Source organism: Protopterus annectens, chromosome 6.part1, assembly GCF_019279795.1.
Source record: "Protopterus annectens isolate FY-2018-M chromosome 6.part1, PAN1.0, whole genome shotgun sequence".
Lineage (NCBI taxonomy): Eukaryota > Metazoa > Chordata > Ceratodontiformes > Protopteridae > Protopterus > Protopterus annectens.
In genome coordinates this window covers 335,325,580-335,345,513 of record NC_056738.1, presented here as the reverse complement: position 1 = coordinate 335,345,513, position 19,934 = coordinate 335,325,580, and the positions used below count along the sequence as shown (strand labels likewise).

At 44.7% G+C, this 19,934-nt stretch overlaps 1 protein-coding gene across 1 annotated transcript in view; it reads left to right on the top strand.

Moving 5' to 3' along the window:
• Positions 1–19,934, top strand: part of MTA2 (metastasis associated 1 family member 2) — a 1,757,597-nt gene that overhangs the window by 1,547,074 nt on the left and 190,589 nt on the right. Inside the window, exons 18-19 of the mRNA XM_044075372.1 lie at positions 1,276–1,365; positions 1,517–1,635. Of these exons, the coding sequence (XP_043931307.1) occupies positions 1,276–1,365; positions 1,517–1,635 (209 nt within the window). The remainder of the gene's footprint in view (positions 1–1,275; positions 1,366–1,516; positions 1,636–19,934) is intronic.

Sequence of the window (19,934 nt, the reverse complement as noted above, 5' to 3'; positions counted from 1 at the left end):
CATCACTTTGCATTCTGTGTCACCATAAAGATACACTGAGAAGTTAAGCTTGAGTGTAAAAACCTTCTTAGTAGCTTCAGTCTTCATTTCAGCACTCCAGAATGTAGCAAATTAGAAAGTAATTATTTGGAATCATGAAGGAGCATTAAATGAGACTTAAGTTGTTGAGTCTTTCGGCTTTTCCCGGTTAGGGGTACTGGAGTTATTTTGTGGACTAGTTTAGTGGCATTAGTCAGATTAGACAGTCCATTTGCACTTTTATCCTCAGAACCTTAGAAGCTGTTGGCTTACAGACTAAATAACTGCAGAATTGAATTTAGTAGTCTGGTTTGTATGGTTCAGTGAAGCCCATCAAATTTGCAGTTGTAGAGGAAGATTATGTATGGCTTGCTTTACTGTTTAACAGAAGATGAGCCAGCTGTTACTACTTGACATAAATATCCTGTGGGATAGGGACAGGAATAGAATGTACAGGAATTGTGGCAATTCCCATGGCAGAAGTTGTGCTTTTATGATGTAGATACTTTTGAGTGGTCTTCCATGATGAACGTACACTGCTGGTGGTGCTGCACTCGCAAGTATTAAACATCCTGCATTTTACGGCAGAAAATTTCTTGTATGACTATGTACCCCTTCAGTGAGTAGTGTTAAGCTTCATTAGTGCAGTACAACATACTCTAAAGTGGCAGGAGTTGTATATGAGCAGCTGTGGGCCAAAAACTGAAATAGTTTATTTTTTTCTATTTTGCTCCATTGTTTTCCTGTAAAAATAAGTGTGTGCGCTTTTACCCTTAAAAACCTTTACATGAGAAAGTTTAAGTAGGCAGTGAAGATTTTGGATATTGAGAATTCTGCATGGCATCAAAAATGTCCCTATTAAGATGGTGCTCTCACAAAAACCTGTCTGCAATCTTTGTGTGATTAATGCACAGTCCTGTACAATTTTTTATACAGATTTACTTTTAAGTGATTGCTGTCATTTCGTAATTTTTCTAATGTTCATTATCCCATTCGGGATCGTAAAGGCACCCCCCCCCCCCCAGGCAAGGAAGAGGCATAATCCATAAAATTAATCCTGGATGAATTCCAGTCAGTCATTGCAGACAACTTTTGAATATATATTTTCAGTGTGTGTGGTATTCAAAAAGTAAAATAGACTGTTCTTTTTTAAAGAATTTATAAAGTAAAGTATGATGTATTTGATATTATTAACATATCCTTATATTTTTTCCCCATGCATCCTCACCATTCTTCCATCCTTAAAAATGATGGCAGGTGCTGTCCGACTTCCCAAAGCAGCTAAAACCCCTCTGAAGATACGTCCCGCTAAACGGCCACTGCTATCTGTTATCATAAAGGAGCTGGGTAAGAACTGTCATTTATTTGCTTTTTATTAACTTTTTCTTTGAAGTACAGCCACCTACAAGGAAAATCTGATGTAGTAAACTGCAGTCTCTCATATCCCCTTACTTTCTCCATGCCTGTGAACCTTATACATACAGTGTGTGTTTCTTAGCTTTACAGGCTCCTTTAAAACCCAAGACACCAAGAGGTACTAAAACCCCAATCAACAGGAATCAGATGAACCAGAACAGAGGACTTTCCACGATCCTTACCAAGAGGCCTTTTGAAAATGTAAGTACAACTGCATGGTTGACGTGAATGTTATTTCTTCTACATGTCTATCTTTTAGCCTTAAATGTGAGTTATTTTCATCCTAAGAAGGACTGTATTGTAAAGCACGAGTGCATTTTTTGAATATTTTGGTTTACAAGCAGGTTTTCTTTGATGTACTGCTTTGAAAATCACTTTGTAAGAAATTGTGTACTTGTCCGTGGTGCAAAGTGCATGTCATTGTTGGTCATAAAAGCAGACTTGCTTCATAGTAAAGGTGTGATGTTCATCGTGTTTCACTGTTGCAGTCATTACATTTGGGTAATCTGCTGGCAGGTTGCCCTCAGTCGACCTGATTAACAAAGTCTTGGGTCCTGCGTCGGTTGCTGTCCCTTCCTCCATGATGTCAGGTCGTCAGGGGTGTAAAACATGCAGCCGACGCCATTACACATCAGTCTTTCTTGCCACGCGGTGCCCGAAGAAGAAGCAGTTCGCAAGTGCCGGTTGGCCGACTCCTAAAATTTTCGTTTTCGAGTGTCAGAACCAAAGTCTTCATCTAAAAGCCAAGTACCCTGTTGGGGAAACTTTTTCTTGCTCCTTACCGATGTCAGTAAAAGTTAATAATTATATTACTTGTGGGAAGCAAATACCTCATAAGGATTTTTATTTGTACTGTATTCCTTGCCTAGGCCCTGATCACAAAGTACCTTGCTGTTGGTTTTGCGCTTTATTTAATCGGCGCACTGTCCGTCGTCGGTACAATTTTGCTTCATAATATTTCGGTTCTCTGTTTAATTTTCCAGAAATGACGTCTGTTAGCCATCCGACTACCGGAATACCGAAAAAACGCAATGGAAAAGACAGAGACTGGCCATTGGTCCAAAACTGCCGACGCTTCTAAGCCAGTCGCCAGTTCGCAGGTACTCAGTGAGGCGCTTTTGCACCCCCTGATACCCGCTACTTCAGATTTACAGGCCTCTACTGAGACCTATTCGGAGTCCGGTATGGCACGAGATGCTTCACATATGGAACCCGCGGATGTCTCTACCTTGGGTGGGTCCGGAGCCGCTGAGCAGGCACCGGCTTCTGAGGGTGTATTCAGGCCTACAGGCTTGCATATTAAACCGACTCCAACTTCAGTGCTAAGGCCTAAATCTCGATCTATGTCTAATAAATCGATGCCCAGACCACATGTTCAGGCCCCTATGCCTAAAAAAACAAATGATCAAAATGGCTGAAGATTTAATTACTCTAATCTGATAGTCGACCCCCCCCCCCCCCCCCCAAGAGGCCTAGGATTGAATTTGACTGAATCTTCTGAACAGGATTCTGTTTCTTCTGACTCTTCTATTGACCTGGATTTGTCCATACCCACTTATGAGGACTCTGATGCAGAGGATTCCATTCCCTCTGCTTCTCCCCCTGAGGATTTCTCTTTTAGGGAAACTTTACATACCTTAAGGGAACATTTCCATTGGAAAAGTCAGGATTTCTCTGAATCCAAAAAGAGGCTTAGAGATTTCTTCTTCCTCAGCATAGGCCTTTGGCTATACCTCCTGTACTAGATATTGTTGATGTGTTTCGGAATCCAGTATGGCCACTGATTCCTTGCCTCCAGCCCCTAGCAAACCAGACCAGTACTACAGGGTTCCTGAATCCCATAAATTCCTTTTCAAAAATCCTGTTGCGGACCCTAAGACCATTTCTCAGGGGCCCAAGGGCATTAAGGCTTCTACTGCTAAAAATCCTACCCCTTCTGATAAAGACTCCAAGGCGCTGGATAGATGGGGTAAAAAGGTTTATACTTCTGCAACCTTGGCAATCAGGGCATTAAACTGTCAATTCCATATGCTAAAATATCAGCAGCATATCGTGGGTCTGCTTAAACAGAAACTGATGTTGATTTCTGACTGTGTGGAGAATAAAGATTTGTAGGATTTATTGCATTCAGCTGAACAAGTTGGCAAACATACTTTGCAATGTGGTTTTGATTCTTCAGAGACCTCTTGCAGGGCTGTTGATGTTCGTGTTTCGCTGCTGCAGTCATTACACTTGGGTTATCCTGCCATCAGGCGGTCCCACAGTCGACCAGAGTTCCAAAGTCTTGATCCGGCGTCGGTTGCTGTCGCTTCTTCCCTGACGTCAGTGTGCCAGGGGTATATAAGATACAGCCAACGCCATTTTCTTCAGTCTTTCTAGCCGCACGGTGCCCGAAGCAAAAGCAGTTCACAAGTGCCGGTCGGCCGACTCCTGAGATTTTCAATTCGAATTTCAGAACCGAAGTCTTCAATAAAGCTAAGTACCCCATTGGGGAAACTTTTTCTTGCCTCAGACCGATGTCAGTAAAAGTTAATAATTGTATTTCTTGTGGGAAGCAAATACCTCATAAGGATTTTCATTCTTACTGTATACCATGCCTAGGCCCAGATCACAACGTCACTAGTTGCCTGTTTTGTGCTAGATTTAACAAATGCACTATTAAACGTCGGTTTGATTTTGCTCGCCATTACTTTGGCCGAAGGTTTAATTATACCATGCTGTTGGAACAACCGACCGGAATACACAACGCAAAGACAAGGATAAGGACAGGCATCCGAGGCCCAAAACTGACGATGAAGCCTCTTCTAGGCCAGTCGCCAGTTCGTCGGTTCTCAGTGAGGCGCTTTCGCAGGCCCTGACACCCGCTACCTCAGAGCCACAGGCCGCCTCCGACTCCCATGTGGAGATGTCTAAGCCTCTGGATACTCAAGGTGTTGGGCCTACGGAAACTAACCCTTCAGATGGGTCCGGAGCCGCTGAGCAGGCATCGGCTTCTGAGGGTGTTTTCAGACCTTCACAGCTTACCATAAAAACTGCAACCAAGTCTAAAACTCCATTAAAGACACAGAAGCAAGTACAGCATTCACGTGGACAGGCCTCCATGCCTAAAAAACAGATGCTCAAAATGGCCGAAGACTTAATTACTCTGATCAGGGGTTCCCATCCCCCTCCTGATAAAAGGCCTAGGCAGGATACAGACTATGATTCCTCTGACCAGGTTTCCATTTCTTCTGATTCCTCTTCAGACCAAGGATACTCCTTAACCCCCTATGAGGACTCTGATGCTGAAGAATCAGTTCCTTCAGCCTCTCCTCCTGAGGATTACTCTTTTGGGGAAACTTTACATACCATGAGGGAACATTTCCATTGGGAGGGCCACGATTACTCAGAATCCAAGAAAAGGCTCAGAGACTTTCTTTTATTGCCTCAGCACAGGCCCCTTGCTATTCCGCCGGTGCTAGATATTGTGGATGATGTGTGTTCTGATTCCAGTTTAAATCCTGATTCTTTGCCCCCTGCACCAGTCAAGCCAGACCGGTACTAGAGAGTCCATGACGCTCGCAAATTTCTTTATAAAAACCCTGCTGCTGACCCAGAAATTATTTCCCAGAGTCCCAAAGGGGTAAAGGCTTCCACGGCTAAAAATCCAGTTCCCTTTGACAGGGATTCTAGAGCATTAGACAGATGGGGGAAGAAAGTTTACACTTTGGCAACTTTAGCAGTGAGAGCTCTAAATTGCCAGTTTCACATGCTTTAAATACCAGCAATATTTAATGTCTCTGTTAAAACAGAAAATGCTTACAAGTTCAGAACATCCTGACTATAAGGAAATGCAGGATTTATTGCATGCAGCTGAACAAGTGGGAAAACATACTCTGCAATGTGGTTTTGATTCATTAGAGGCTTCTTGTAGAGCAGCAGTTACAGGATCTGTGATTCGAAGGCATGCTTTGTTAAAAGAACAAGGTTTACCAGATCATGTTAAGGCAAAATTATTGGATGCTCCTTTACAGCAGGATATTTTATTTAGTGTTAAGGCAGAAGAGGTATTAAAGAAAATGGAGGATAAGGTAAAATCTATGCAAACAGTGAAGGATTTCTTACAGGTACCGCCACCTCGATTTAGCAGAAATTGGCCTTCAAAGAATTGGTCCTTTCCAGTGTTAGACGGACCACAAAGAGGCGGATACAGATGCCCAAGAGGCAGATCTCAGCCCCAAGGCTCTTTCAGACCATGACAGTGGGGTGCTTCAACCCCAAAAGGAGGTGACGACAAGTCACAACCTTATAGGAAACGGTCCCAATGACTTCCTCCTTCGAATGCCAAGCACTTACCTTTTGGCAGCTCCCTTAGGGGGAAAACTAGCACTTTTTTCTCAAAATTGGCATTTAATCACCCAAGACAAATGGGTTCTCTATATTGTGTTTCAAGGTTACAGGTTCCACTTTCACACACTTCCAAGGCTAAAAGGGAATGCCAGACCTGCCACAAAATCAATGGGCAGAGGCACAAAAACAAATTACAGCCCTCATGAACATGAGAGCTATTCAAAAAGTGCCACAACAGGAACAAGGACAAGGATTTTACTCGAGACTTTTTCTGGTCCCCAGAAAGGACAAAGCCTGGAGACCCATACTAGACCTTTCTACTCTAAATACTTACCTGGATGTTCGGAAATTCAAAATGCTGACACTACAGCAGCTTCTACCCATGCTGGGCAAGAAGGCTTGGCTTGTTACTTTGGACCTCAAAGAGGCATACCTGCATGTCCCTATCAGACAAAAGTGCAGAAGATACCTCAGATTCATAGCAAGTTCAATGCATTACCAATTCTCTGCACTGCCCTTTGGCTTATCTACTGCATCCAGGGTCTTCACAAAGTGTCTGGCACCAGTAATTGCATTTTGCAGACAAAAAGGAATTCAAATGTATCCATACTTGGACGACTGCCTTATTCAAGCAGAGAGCAATGGCATTCTTCTAAAGCATCTGGCATTTGTAAAAAGGTTGCTAATTTGCCTCAGGTACACAGTAAATGAAAAGTCAAAACTAGTGCCCTCACAAGAGATAATATTCCTGGGTGCCAGCTTAAATACAGTGGCCCAGATGGCTTATCTCACACCAGACAAGCAAAAACAACTGACTCAGTACTTTAAATTGATGGCAACAAAAACCCAACTCCCTGCAAGAAAAATTCTGCAGGCCTTGGGATTCATGGCATCTTGCATACTACTAATTCCATATGCCAGACTGCATATGAGGAAATTACAATGGTACCTAAAAAGTGTTTGGACTCAACACTGCCACAGTTTGGAAGCAGTAATACCACTAATTCCCTGCCTACAACAGGAGTTTCGATGGTGGGCACAGGCATGTCACCTCAACAAGGGACAGCCTTTCATTCAACCCACAGCCAGGCAGACACTAACAACAGATGCTTCGGATTACGTCTGGGGAGCACACATGGCAGGAAAATGTATTCAGGGCAAGTGGGCCGCAGACCAAATGCATCTTCACATCAATCAAAAAGAGATGTTAGCTGTGCAAAAAGCCCTAACAACTTTCAAGGACCTTCTGCATCCAGGATAACTGTTTTATTAAAGGCAGACAACACCACAGTTATGTGGTACATAAACAAGCAAGGGGGCACTCACTCTTATTCCCTATGCAGACAAGCCATGACCTTGTGGAACACAGTTCTAACCTATCAAGTTCATCTGCAAGCTCAATTCCTGCCAGGAAAGAAAAATACTCTTGCAGACGACTTAAGCAGAAACATCATGGATCCTCATGAGTGGAAATTAAATCTACAAGTATTCAGCATCATAATGCAAAAATGGGGGTGTCCAGACATAGATCTTTTTGCATTCCCAATGAATTGCCAACTACAAAAATTCTGCACAAGGACTTATCACGCACAAGCATGGAAAGTGGATGCTCTCTCCTTCGGCTGGAAAAGCCTAAAAGTTTATGCCTTCCCACCACTGCCTCTCCTTTCAAAGGTACTCCTAAAAGCCAGACAAAAAAAAAACACAGATGATCCTGATTGCCCCAGACTGGCCACGCTGGCACTGGTACCCAATCTTAAAGAACTTAGCTCAAGGCCCACCATGGATTTTACCTCAAACTCCCCCACCTTCTGACTCAACAAAACAATCAGATCCTGCACAGTCAGCTCAAAACCTTAAATCTGGCTGCATGGCAGATTCCTTAGTCAAGCAGACAACACCTCTCTCTAAAGCTGTTATGGATGTCATTTTGGAGGCCAGGAGGCCTAGCACCAGGAAATCTTATTCAGAAAAGTGGAAGAGATTCTGTGCCTGGAACCAGGCTCAAAGTTTTGACCCTCTTGTCCCAAATATTCCTCTGATATTGTAATACTTAACTGAGATGCTGGACAAAGGACTATCCTTTTCATCCATTAAGATCCACGCCTATGCCATCTCAGCTCATTACAGCACAGATCCTCCTATTTTCTCACATCCATTGCTAAAACAGTACCTCAGAGGGGCTAAAAACATAAGACTGCCCTGGAGAGCACCAGCACCAACTTGGGACCTCAATTTTGTCTTGGAAAAACTAACTTTACCTCCTTTTGAGCCAGCCAATTCAGCAGAATTAAAATGTGTCATGGAAAACTGTTCTGCTTCTGGCAATAACCTCAGCACAAAGAGTCTGAGTTACAGGCACTAATGGCAGTGGAGCCTTTCATCATTTTTCACCATGACAGGGTTTCTTCAAGAGCAAACCCTTCATTTATACCAAAGGTAGTATCCAGTGGGGCTCTTAACCAAACTATTCACTTGCCAACTTTTTATCCAAATCCCCAGAATAAAGGGGAGAGACTTCTGCATTCATTGGACATACCCAGACAGTTATGTTTCTACTTGGACAAAACAAAAGCTTTCAGAAAAACTGAGCAACTGTTTGTAGCATATGCTGCAGTATCACAGGGAAAGGCTATTTCAAAGCAGACCATTTCAAAGTGGATAGGACACTGTATCCATTTCTGCTACACACAGCATGGGAAACCTGTACCTAGTAACATTAGGCCACATTAAACCAGGGCAACAGCCACTTCAACTTCCTACCTTAGAGGAGTACCTACCAAAGATATCTTGGAAGCTGCAACTTGGAGTTCAGTGCACACCTTTACCAAGCATTATCACTTGCCTCTTTATTCTAGATCCAGAGCTGGCTTTGCCACTGCAGTGCTGCAGGGCCTCATAGCCAACCCAAATCCTCTGTAGAACCAGCCACCCAACCTCAGCTTTGGGATTCAACCCAAGTGTAATGATTGCAGCAGTGAAACACAATGAACATAGTACAGTTTTGTACCTACCATAAATGTAGATGTTCGAGTGTCTTCACTGCTGCAGTCCAGGTTACCCCTTCTCCATCCCCTCTTTCTTAGCTGGGACTTATCTACTCTTTGCTACCCTATACTACCTATGTGGTGTATTTGCTGGTAACTGAAGTTTTTGGTTTTACTTTTTATGTATGTTTCATTAGCAATATGTATTGCCTACCTATTTGGGGGCACCTGACATCTGGGGCAAGAAAAACTGAAGAAAAGGGCGTCTGCTACATCTTATATCCCCCTGGCGCACTGACGTCAGAGAAGAAGCGACAGCAACTGACGCCGGACCAAGACTTTAGAACTCTGGCTGACTGCGGGACCGCCTGACGGCAGGATAACCCAAGTGTAATGACTTCAGCAGTGAAGACACACTAATATCTACATTTATGGTAGGTACAAAGCTGTACTTTACTGGGTCTGTGCTTAGGCATGCTTGGCTTAAGGAGCAGTCTCTGCCTTATGTTAAAGCAAAATGTTTGGATGCTCCTTTACAGCAGGACCGCCTGTTTGGCAATAAGGCTGAAGAAGTTCTAAAAAAGATGGAAGATAAAGCTAAATCTATGCAAACTGTGAAAGATTTCTTACAAGTGCAACCACCTAGATTTAGTAGATATTGGCCTACTAAGAACTGGTCCTTTCCAGCTCCTTCCAGAGCCACTACATCCAAACCCAGGCATTCCAAAAGCATCAGGTTTCAGTCCCAAGGGACTTTCAGAACTAAGCAGTGGGGTGCTTCCACTTCCAAATCTGGAAACAAGGCACCACCCTATGGTAAGCAGTCTCAATGACTTCTCTTAGAAATTGCCAAGCACTTACCTCTTAGCCGCCCCTTTGGGGGGGAAACTGGCCTTCATTCAAGAAACTGGCAACTTATAACCCAGGACATATGGGTTTTAAATATAGTGTCTCAGGGATACAGATTTAATTTCCACACGCTGCCAACTCCAAACGGGTGGCCAGACCTGCCCCCAAATCAGTGGGCAGAGGCTCAGAAACAAGTACTTTCCTTCCTAAACATGGGGGCTATTCAACTAGTACCTGAAGAGGAAAAGGGACAAGTTTCTATTCCAGACTTTTCCTGGTACCCAGAAAAGACAAATCATGACGCCCAATTCTGGACCTGTCTACTCTAAACACCTTTCTGGACATTCCAAAATTCAAGATGCTGACTTCAGTTACTTCCTATGCTGCTAGGCAAGGATGCCTGTTTGGCAACTCTCAACTTAAGAGGCTTACCTGCATATCCCAATCAGGGAATCTTGCAAAAGGTTCCCACGCTTCAAAGCAGGCTGCATGCATTATCAGTTCTCTGCAGTGCCCTTTGGCTTGTCTACTGCGCCCAGGGTATTCACGAAGTGCCTGGCTCCAGTAATTGCATTTTACAGGCAAAGAAATATTCAAATATATCCATACCTGGGCGATTGTCTAATTCAGGCAGAAAATCAGGCCATTTTCTAAAATATCTGGCGTTTGTAAAAAGAGTTCTAACCTGCCTAGGGTACACCATAAACTAAAAGAAATCTCAACTGGTACCCTCTCAAAAGATTACATTCCTGGGTGCAAGCTTGAATACAACTGCCCAGATGGCTTTCATTATGCCAGAAAAGCAAATTCACTTGGTGACTTACTTCAGACAGGTGGCCACTAAAACCCTGCTATCTGCAAGGCAAATACTGCAAGCCTTGGGGTTCATGGCCTCCTGCAGTCCTCCAATTCCATATGCAAGACTGCATGTGAGGAAACTTCAGTGGTACTTAAGTTTATGGAGTCAGTTGTCACAGCCTGGAAACAGTGATTCCCATCATACCTTGCCTGCGCCTAGAGTTCCTATGGTGGGCAGAGGCCTGCCACCAATACAAAGGACTGCCGTTCACACCACCCCCTGCCGCCCAAACCCTAACTACAGACACATCAAGACTATGCATGGGGGGGGGCTCATCTGGCAGGGAAGTGCATTTGGAGCAAATGGAGCCCAATTCAAATGCACCTTCATATCAGTCAAAAAGAAATGCTAGCTGTACAGAATGCACTGACAGCCTTCAAGGACTACCTTCATCCAGGACAATTACTGATAGACGGGACAACACCACGGTTATGTGGTACATAAACAAGCAGGGAGGTGCACACTCCTACCCCCTCTGCAGACTAGCCATGGCATTGTGGAGCATGGCCTTGAGCTACCAAGTACAGCTATAAGCTCAATTCCTGCCAGGAAGACAATGTTCTGTCAGACGAACTAAGCAGAAATCTCATGGACCCTCACGAATGGAAGCTGGAACCATGGATTTTCAACATGTTGACACGCAAATGGGTGAGCCCAGACATAGATCTTTTCGCCTCACCCCAGAACTACCAGTTGGACAAATTTTGCACAAGAACTCATCACAAAAATGCCTGGAAAGTGGATGCTCTGTCCTTCAGCTGGAAAAACCTATCAGTCTATGCCTTTCCCCCCTCTGCCTTTGCTCTCCAAAGTTCTACTAAAAGTCAAACAGGACAAACCAAAAATGATTTTGATTGCTCCAGACTGGCCTCGCCAGCACTGGTACCCACTCCTGCGCAGTGTCACACATTTCTCCGTAGCACCTGCCTCAGACACCTTCCTTACTGTCTCAACAGGAGAACCAATTTCTGCACCCTCAGCTCCAAACATTGAATCTTGCAGCTTGGCTAATCACTTAAATTCCCCATTAGCATCCCTCAGCATACCTGTGAGGGATGTCATTTTGGAGGCGAGAAGACCTAGTACTAGAAACTCTTATGCTGACAAATGGGAAGAGTCTGTGCCTTGAATCAATCTCAAGGGATGAGCACAGCAGTGCCTAGTTTACATCAGATTTTGCAATCCTTAACTGAGATGCTTCACAAGGGCCTGCCTTTTCTTCCATAAAAATCCATGCCTCAGCCATTTCAGCTATTACAACACAGACCCACCCCCCCTCTTCTCAAGAAGTATCTCAGAGGGGGCAAAAATGTAAGACCACCCAGGAGAGCTCCAACCCCTGCCTGGGACCTTAACTTTGTATTGGAGAAATTCACTCTATTAGAGCCAGCTGCAACTGCAGACTTAAAGTTTATTTCCTGGAATCAGCCTTCCTTTTAGCAATCACTTCAGCTAGAAGGATACCTGAATTACAGGCCCTTATGGCAGTGGAGCCTTTCATCATCTTTCATGCGGACAGGGTGTCACTCAGGACCATTCTGTTATTCACGCCCAAGGTGGTATCCAGTGTGGCTCTTAATCAGTCCACTCATTTGCCAACTTTCTTTCCCAATCCACAGAATAAGGGGGAGCGGATTCTGCATTCATTGGATGTACACAGACAACTTAGATTCAACTTTGACAGGACTAAATCTCGAAGAAAATCTGAACTGCTGGTAGCATTTGCTGCAGGGGCATAGGGGAAGGCTATTTCAAAGCAAACAGTTTCTAAATGGATACGCCATTGTATTCATTTCTGTTATAAGCACCATGGAAAACCTATGCCCCAGGGGATCAGATCTCTTTCCACCAGGGCTGCATCTACTTCAGCAGCCTTTCTCAGAGGTGTTCCTACCAGGGATATTCTAGAAGCTGCTACCTGGAGTTCAGGTCATACTTTCACCAAGCATTATCACTTACCAATTTTCTCTAAATCCAGAACTGGCTTTGCCACTGCTGTTTTGCAGGGCCTTATAGCTGGTCCTAATGCTGTATAAATCCATCCTCCCAACCTTAGCTTTGGGAATCTACCCAAATGTAATGACTGCTACAGTGAAACACGATGAACATAGTACAGTTGTGTACACTTACCATAAATGTAGATGTTAGAGTGTATTCACTGTTGCAGTCCTGGTTACCCTCCCTTCAGTCCCCCGTTTTTCTTTTACTATACCTCTACTTTCTTTTACTATGCTTAAAAGCCTTTTTGGTGTATTTGCTTTTGTTTGGAGGTATATTTTTGTGTTTCTAGTTATACATACATATATTTTGCTCCCCATTTGGGGGGCACCTGACATCTGGGGCAAGAAAAACTGATGTAATGGCGTCGGCTGCATGTTTTATACCCCTGATGACCTGACGTCATGGAAGAAGGGACAGCAACCGATGCAGGACCCAAAACTTTGTTAATCAGGCCGACCGAGGACAACCTGCCAGCAGATTACCCAAATGTAATGACTGCAACAGTGAATACACTCGAACATCTACATTTATGGTAAGTGTACACAACTACTTTGTTTAGGTCTGATCAAGGGATTCTTGGACATTTGACCCAGTTCTAAGATAGAATTTCTTGGACAGTTTGCACCATAGAGGTCTGCACACAAAAGAGGGTCTGGTCCTGAAACTTGCAGATGTTCTTCGTGTTTCACTGTTGCTGTCATTACATTTGGGTAATCTGCTGGCAGGTTGCCCTCAGTTGACCTGAATATCAAAGTCTTGGGTCCTGCATCAGTTGCTGTCTCCTCTTCCATGACGTCAGGTCATCAGGGGTATAAAACATGCAGCCAACATCATTTTTTTTTAGTCTTTCTTGCCACGCGGTGCCCGAAGCAGAAGCAGTTCGCAAGTGCCGGTCGGCCGACTCCTGAAATTTTCGCATTCGAGTTTCAGAACCGAAGTCTTCAATTAAAGCTAAGTACCCCATTGGGGAAACTTTTTCTTGCTCCTTACCAATGTCAGTAAAAGTTAATTGCATTACCTGTGGGAAGCAAATACCTCATAAGGATTTTCAGACTGCGGTGGTGGTGGTGCTGCGGTAGCATTGTCGCCTCACAGACGTTGCCCGTTCGATTCTCAGAGCGTCTTCTGTGTGGCGACATGTGTGAATGGGCGTTCCTTCATTGAAGGTTGTGCGTTAGGCCCGGCAAGCCAGCACGTAAAAATCTACAGCCAATCATTAGCGGACCGGAGTTCCGCTGTGGCGACCCCTAACCGGGAAAAGCCGAAGGATGCAAAATGGTATTCCTTGCCTAGGCCCAGATCATAACGTGCCTTGCTTTCGGTTTTGTGCTAGATTTAACCAATGCACTATTAAGCGTCAGTATATCTTTGCTTCAAAATATTTTGGATCCAGATTTAATTACCCTGAAATGTCGTTGGATAGCAATCTGACTACCGGAGTTCACAAAAAACGCAAAGAAAAAGAAACAGACCGTCGAGGTCCAAAACCGATGAAGCTTCTCCTAAGCCAGTCGCCGGTTCGCTGGTACTCAGTGAGGTGCTTTTGCAGCCCCTGATACCCACTACTTTCAAGTTGCAGGCCTCTACTGAGACCCATGTGTGGAGTCCGTCATGCCACGGGATTCTCAGAGTGTTGTACCCGTGGATGTCTCTCCCTGGGATGGGTCTGGAGCTGCTGAGCAGGCACAGGCTTCTGAGGGTGTTTTCAGGCCTCAAGCTTTCTATATAAAACCGACGCCAGCTTCAAAAACAAAGACAAAAGCAACTTCTAAGGCTACAAAACTGACGCATGAGCCACATACTCAGGCCTCTATGCCCAAAAAACAGATGATCAAAATGGCTGAAGACTTAATTACCTTGATCAGGGGTTCCCAAACCCCCCCCCCCCCCGATAAGAGGCCTAGGCAAGACACTGATTATGAATCTTCAAATCAGGTTTCTATTTCTTCTGAATCCTCTTCTGATCAAGAATTTTCTGTACCACCCTATGAGGATTCAGATGCAGAGGAATCCATCCCATCTGCATCTCCTCCTGAAGATTATTCTTTTGGAGAAACCTTGTATACTTTGAGGGAACATTTTCATTGGGAGAGTCTGGATTTCTCAGAATCAATAAAGAGGCTTAGGGATTTCCTTCTTCCTCAGCATAGGCCTTTGGCCATACTTCCTGTATTAGACATTGTTGATATGTTTTCGGAATCAAGCATGGCTCCAGATTCCCTACCTCTGGCTCCTAATAAGCCAGACAGATATTACAGGGTTCCTGACTCCCACAAATGTTTATTCAGAAATCCTGCTGCTGACCCTGAAACTATCTCACAGGGTCCCAAAGGTGTAAAGGCCTCAACAGCTAAGAATGCTACCCCCTCTGATAGAGATTCCAGGGCACTGGGTAGATGGGGAAAAAAGGTTTATATGTCTGCAACCTAATTAGGGCCTTAAACTGCCAGTTTCATATGCTTAAATATCAACAGCATGTTATGGGATTACTGAAACAGAAAATGTTGATTTCTGAATGTGTGGAAATTTAAGAATTACAGGAATTATTGCCTACAGCAGAACAGGTTGGAAAGCATACTTTGCAATGTGGTTTTGATTCCTTGGAGGCCTCCTGCAGGGCCGCAGTTACTGGATCTGTGATTAGAAGGCATGCCTGGCTCAAGGAGCAAATTCTGCCTGATCATGTTAAAGCTAAATTGTTGGATGCACCTTTACAGCATGATATGCTGGTAATAAGGCAGAAGAGGTTTTAAAGAAAATGGAAGACAAAGCTAAGTTTATGCAAACTGTGAAAGATTTCTTACAAGTGCAGCCACCCAGATTCAGTAGACAATGGCCTACTAAAAATTGTTCCTTTCCTGTATCCGACAGAGCCTCACAGGGCAAATCCAGGAGCTCAAAAGGCTCTAGATACCAATCACAGGGTTCTTACAGGTCAAAGCAATGGGGTTGCCTCTACCTCCAAATCTGGAGGAAACAAAGCGCAACCCTACAGTAAGCAGTCTCAATGACTTCCCTCTACAATCACCAAGCACTTATCTTTTGGCAGCCCCCTTGGGGGGAAAATTAGCACTTCATGCTCAGACTTGGCAGTTAATAACCCAGGACAAGTGGGTACTAAACATAGTATCCCAGGGGTACAGATTTAATTTTCATACCTTGCCAATTCCAAATGGTTGGCCTGATCTGCCACAAAATCAATGGGCAGAGGCTCAGAAACAAGATGTCCTTCAAGGATGCATCTGCAGTCCTTACAAATGGGTTGTCCTGTCGTCAGGCAGCCCTTCGGTCGGCCGGATTCCAAAGTCTGGGTCTGGCTTCGGCTGGTGTCGCACTTCACCCGACGTCATTGCGGCAGTTATTCGGGTATAAAGGCATCAGCTGACGCCATTTTCCTCAGTCTTTCTTGCCGCGTGGCGCCCGAAGCAGAAACTGTTCGCAAGTGCCGGTCGGTCAGATCCAGAGATTACTACTACCGAATACTACTTCGAAGACTTCTATAAAGCTAAGTACCCCGTTGGGGACTCTTTCTTGCCTCAGCCGATGTCAGAGAAAGTTAATAACTGTTTATCTTGTGGGAAACAAATACCTCATAAAGATTTCCACTCCTATTGCATACATTGTTTAGGCCCAGACCACGACGTAGCAGCTTGTCTAGCCTGTGCTTCTTTTAACCGACGGACGCTTAGACGTCGCTTGGACTTTGCTGAACAGATTTTCGGCTCCGATTTTGCCTACATTATGCCGTCGGATCCTCCGACTACGCAAATAACCAAAAAGCGCAAAGAAAAGGACTGACACTCGCGGTCCACGGTTTCGGCTGAAACCACGGTTAAGCAATCCACGAGTGTCTCGGTTTCGGCCGAAACCGAGCAAGCGGTTCTTTCTTCAGCCGATAACTTGCCTTCTACCGAGGCCTCTTCTATACTGGTAGAAACGGCTTCTGAAATCCAGCCTTCTGTTGCGATTTCACAGGATTTATCAGACACCATTCCACTAGATATTTCTACCCCTGCACGTGGAGCTGCTAGGCCTCCTCCAGCTATGTCTATTAAGGCCTTTGCCAGGGCTAAAGCAGCCAAAACTTCCAAGCCTGTGTCTGCCAAGCCCCCCTCTCACAGGCCCAGCACCAGCTCCCATATGCTTTCTTTGGCACAGGATCTCATCACTTTAATTCGTGGATCCCAGCCTCATCCAGACAGGGCCTCTCTCCCTCCTCCAGAAAAGAGGCCTAGAGCAGAGCCCCTGAGCCAGTAGCCACAGATGATTCTTCTGATGATTCAGAACATACAGACCCTCCTGAGGCTTCTTATTCTCCTTACGAAGACTCTGATGCTGAGGAGTCCATCCCTTCAGCCTCTCCTCCTGAGGAATTTTCCTTTGGGGAAACCTTGCATGCTATGAGGGAACAATTTCAGTGGCAGGGCCAAGATTTCTCAGACTCTAGAAAAAGGCTTAGGACCTTTCTACACTTACCACAGCATAGGCCTTTAGCTATTCCTCCAGTTCTATCTGTTGTTGATGATGCATTTAATGATGCTTGCACTACTCCTGATACTTTACCTCCGGCTCCTGCTAAACCAGATAGGTACTACAGGGTCCCGGACACTCATCACCACCTATATAAGGCCCCTTTTGCAGATCCAGAGACTATCTCCCAGGGCCCTAAAGCTGTAGCAGCTACTTCTTCTAAAAACCCCCTCCCCTCTGATAGAGAATCCAGGTCCTTAGAGAGATGGGGTAAAAACGTTTACACCTCTGCTACTTTGTCAGCTAGAGCTTTGAACTGCCAATTCCATATGATTCAATATCAAGAGTTTATGCTTGACCAGTTGACTAAAAAGCTGTCCTCTGAAGAATCTTTAGATAAAAAGTATGTTCAAGAAATGTTACATAACATACAGCAGGTTAGTAACCATTCTTTAAAATGTGGCTATGATGCACTGGAGGCTTCCTTTAGATCAGCCATGACTGGCACAGTTATCAGGAGGCATGCATGGTTGAAAGAGCAGGCATTACCAGACCATGTCAAATCTAAGCTTTTGGATTGACCTATGGACAAGGTCAATTTATTTGGTGCCCCCGCACAGCAGGTTCTGAAAAAGATGGAAGAGAAAGCAAAATCTGTGCAAACAGTAAAAGATTTCTTACAAGTTCAACCTCCAAGGTTTAGCAGGAATTGGCCCTCCAAGAATTGGTCCTTTCCGGACTCCTCTAAGGCACAAAGAGGCAGGAATAGGCGCTCTAGAGGCAGAAACCAATCCAGGGGTGCCTACAGGGGTCGCCAGTGGCAGGGTAACAACCAACGAGGCACGGATACAGCCACCACCACTACAACAACTCAATCACAGTGACTTGGCGGTGGCACCTACCAGGGAACTACTAGAAGCACCCTTAGGCAGAAAGCTAACATTATTTTCAAGAAACTGGCACTGCATTACAAGAGAAAAATGGATTTTGCAGACTATAGACAAAGGTTACAGGTTCCATTTCCATACACTACCAGGAAAGAGAGGAATGCCAAACCTACCACCTTCTCAAAGGGCAGAAGCTCTAAAACAAATATCTCAATTATTAAGAATGTGCTGTGGAAAAGGTACCATTTATGGAGCAAGGGAAGGGATTTTACTCCAGGCTCTTCCTGGTACCAAGAAAAGAAAACAAATGGAGGCCTATTCTAGAGCTGTCCGCTCTAAACACATTCCTCATTGTTCCAAAATTCAAAATGCTGACCCTACAGCAGCTTCTTCCCATGCTGGGCAAGGAGTCTTGGCTGGTAACTCTAGATCTCAAGGAGGCATACCTGCACGTCCCCATAAGACCAATTTGCAGAAGATACCTCAGATTTCTTGCAGGATCAGAGCATTATCAATTCTCAGCATTGCCCTTTGGCTTATCTACTGCGCCCACAGTGTTCACGAAATGCCTGGCATCAGTAATCGCTCATTGCAGACTTCAGGGAATTCAAATCTATCCCTACCTGGACGACTGCCTGATACAAGCGGACAACAAAACAAATTAACAGAAGACTTACAAAGAGTCATCTACCTGCTACAAGCCCTGGGATACACAGTCAATACAAAAAAGTCAAGGCTGTTTCCATCCCAAATAATAACCTTTCTGGGTGCAGAACTGGACACATCAAAACAAATGGCATTTCTAACTGCAGAAAAGAAAGAGCAACTTCCTCTCTATTTCTTGGCATTAACAAAGCAGAGCCATCTAACTGCAAGAAAAGTGCTACAAGCTCTAGGCTTCATGGCATCCTGCATAATTCTGGTCCCTCATGCCAGGCTTCATATGAGAAAGCTACAGTGGTACCTAAAGAATTTGTGGTCTCAGCACAAGCACAGCCTGGAAACCAAAATTCCAATGATCCCATGCCTGAAGCAAGAGTTCTTATGGTGGGCTCAGGCCTGTCAATCAAACACAGGGCTGCCCTTCTGCAAAAGTCAACCAAGACAAACTATCACGACAGATGCCTCAGACCTCGGTTGGGGGGCACACATGATGGACAAGTGCATTCAAGGCCTATGGACTCAAGACCAACTGCATCTGCACATAAATCTAAAAGAAATGATGGCAGTAAAATTGGCAATCCAGGCATTCAGACCTCTTCTCCACGAAGGCCAGCTGTTGATAAGGACAGACAACACCACAGTTATGTGGTACATCAACAAACAGGGAGGCACACACTCATACCCCTATGCCGGCTGGCACTAGACCTATGGGATGTGGCTCTGAGCTACAACCTTCAGTTACAGGCAATTTATGTACCAGGAAGGAAAACATTCTAGCAGACATATTAAGCAGAACTACAACAGATGCCCACGAATGGATGCTGCATCCGGACATCTTCAAAGCCATCACAAGAGAATGGGGATTACCACAAATAGACTTGTTTGCATCCCCATACAATCACCAGTTGAAGAAATTCTGCACAAGGACTTACCACCCACTTGCTTGGAAGGTGGACTCCCTATCCTTCAGTTGGAAAAGCCTGACAGCATACGCATTCCCACCACTTCCTTTGATGCACAAGGTGCTTCTCAAGATCAAAGAGGAATGTCCGAGGATCATTCTGATAGCCCCAGACTGGCCAAGACAGCATTGGTACCCACTGCTGAGGAGCATGTCCCGGGAACAAATATGGAAACTGCCCCTGATCCCATTGCTGCTGACACAGAACAACTACAACATTCTGCATCCAAACCTAAAAACTCTGCAGCTAACTGCCTGGAACATTGCATAACAGAAATTAACCCAAATTTATCCCAAAGGGTTAAGGACATAATCCTGGAGGCTCGTAGACCTTCAACAAGAAAGAATTATGCAGCAAAATGGAAAAGATATCTCATCTGGAGTGCTGCAAAGGGGCAAGATGTGACACTGGTGAACATAGCCAACATCCTGGAGTACTTGGGGGAGCTCTAGCACACAGGCCTGTCCTATTCCTCCATCAAGATACATGCATC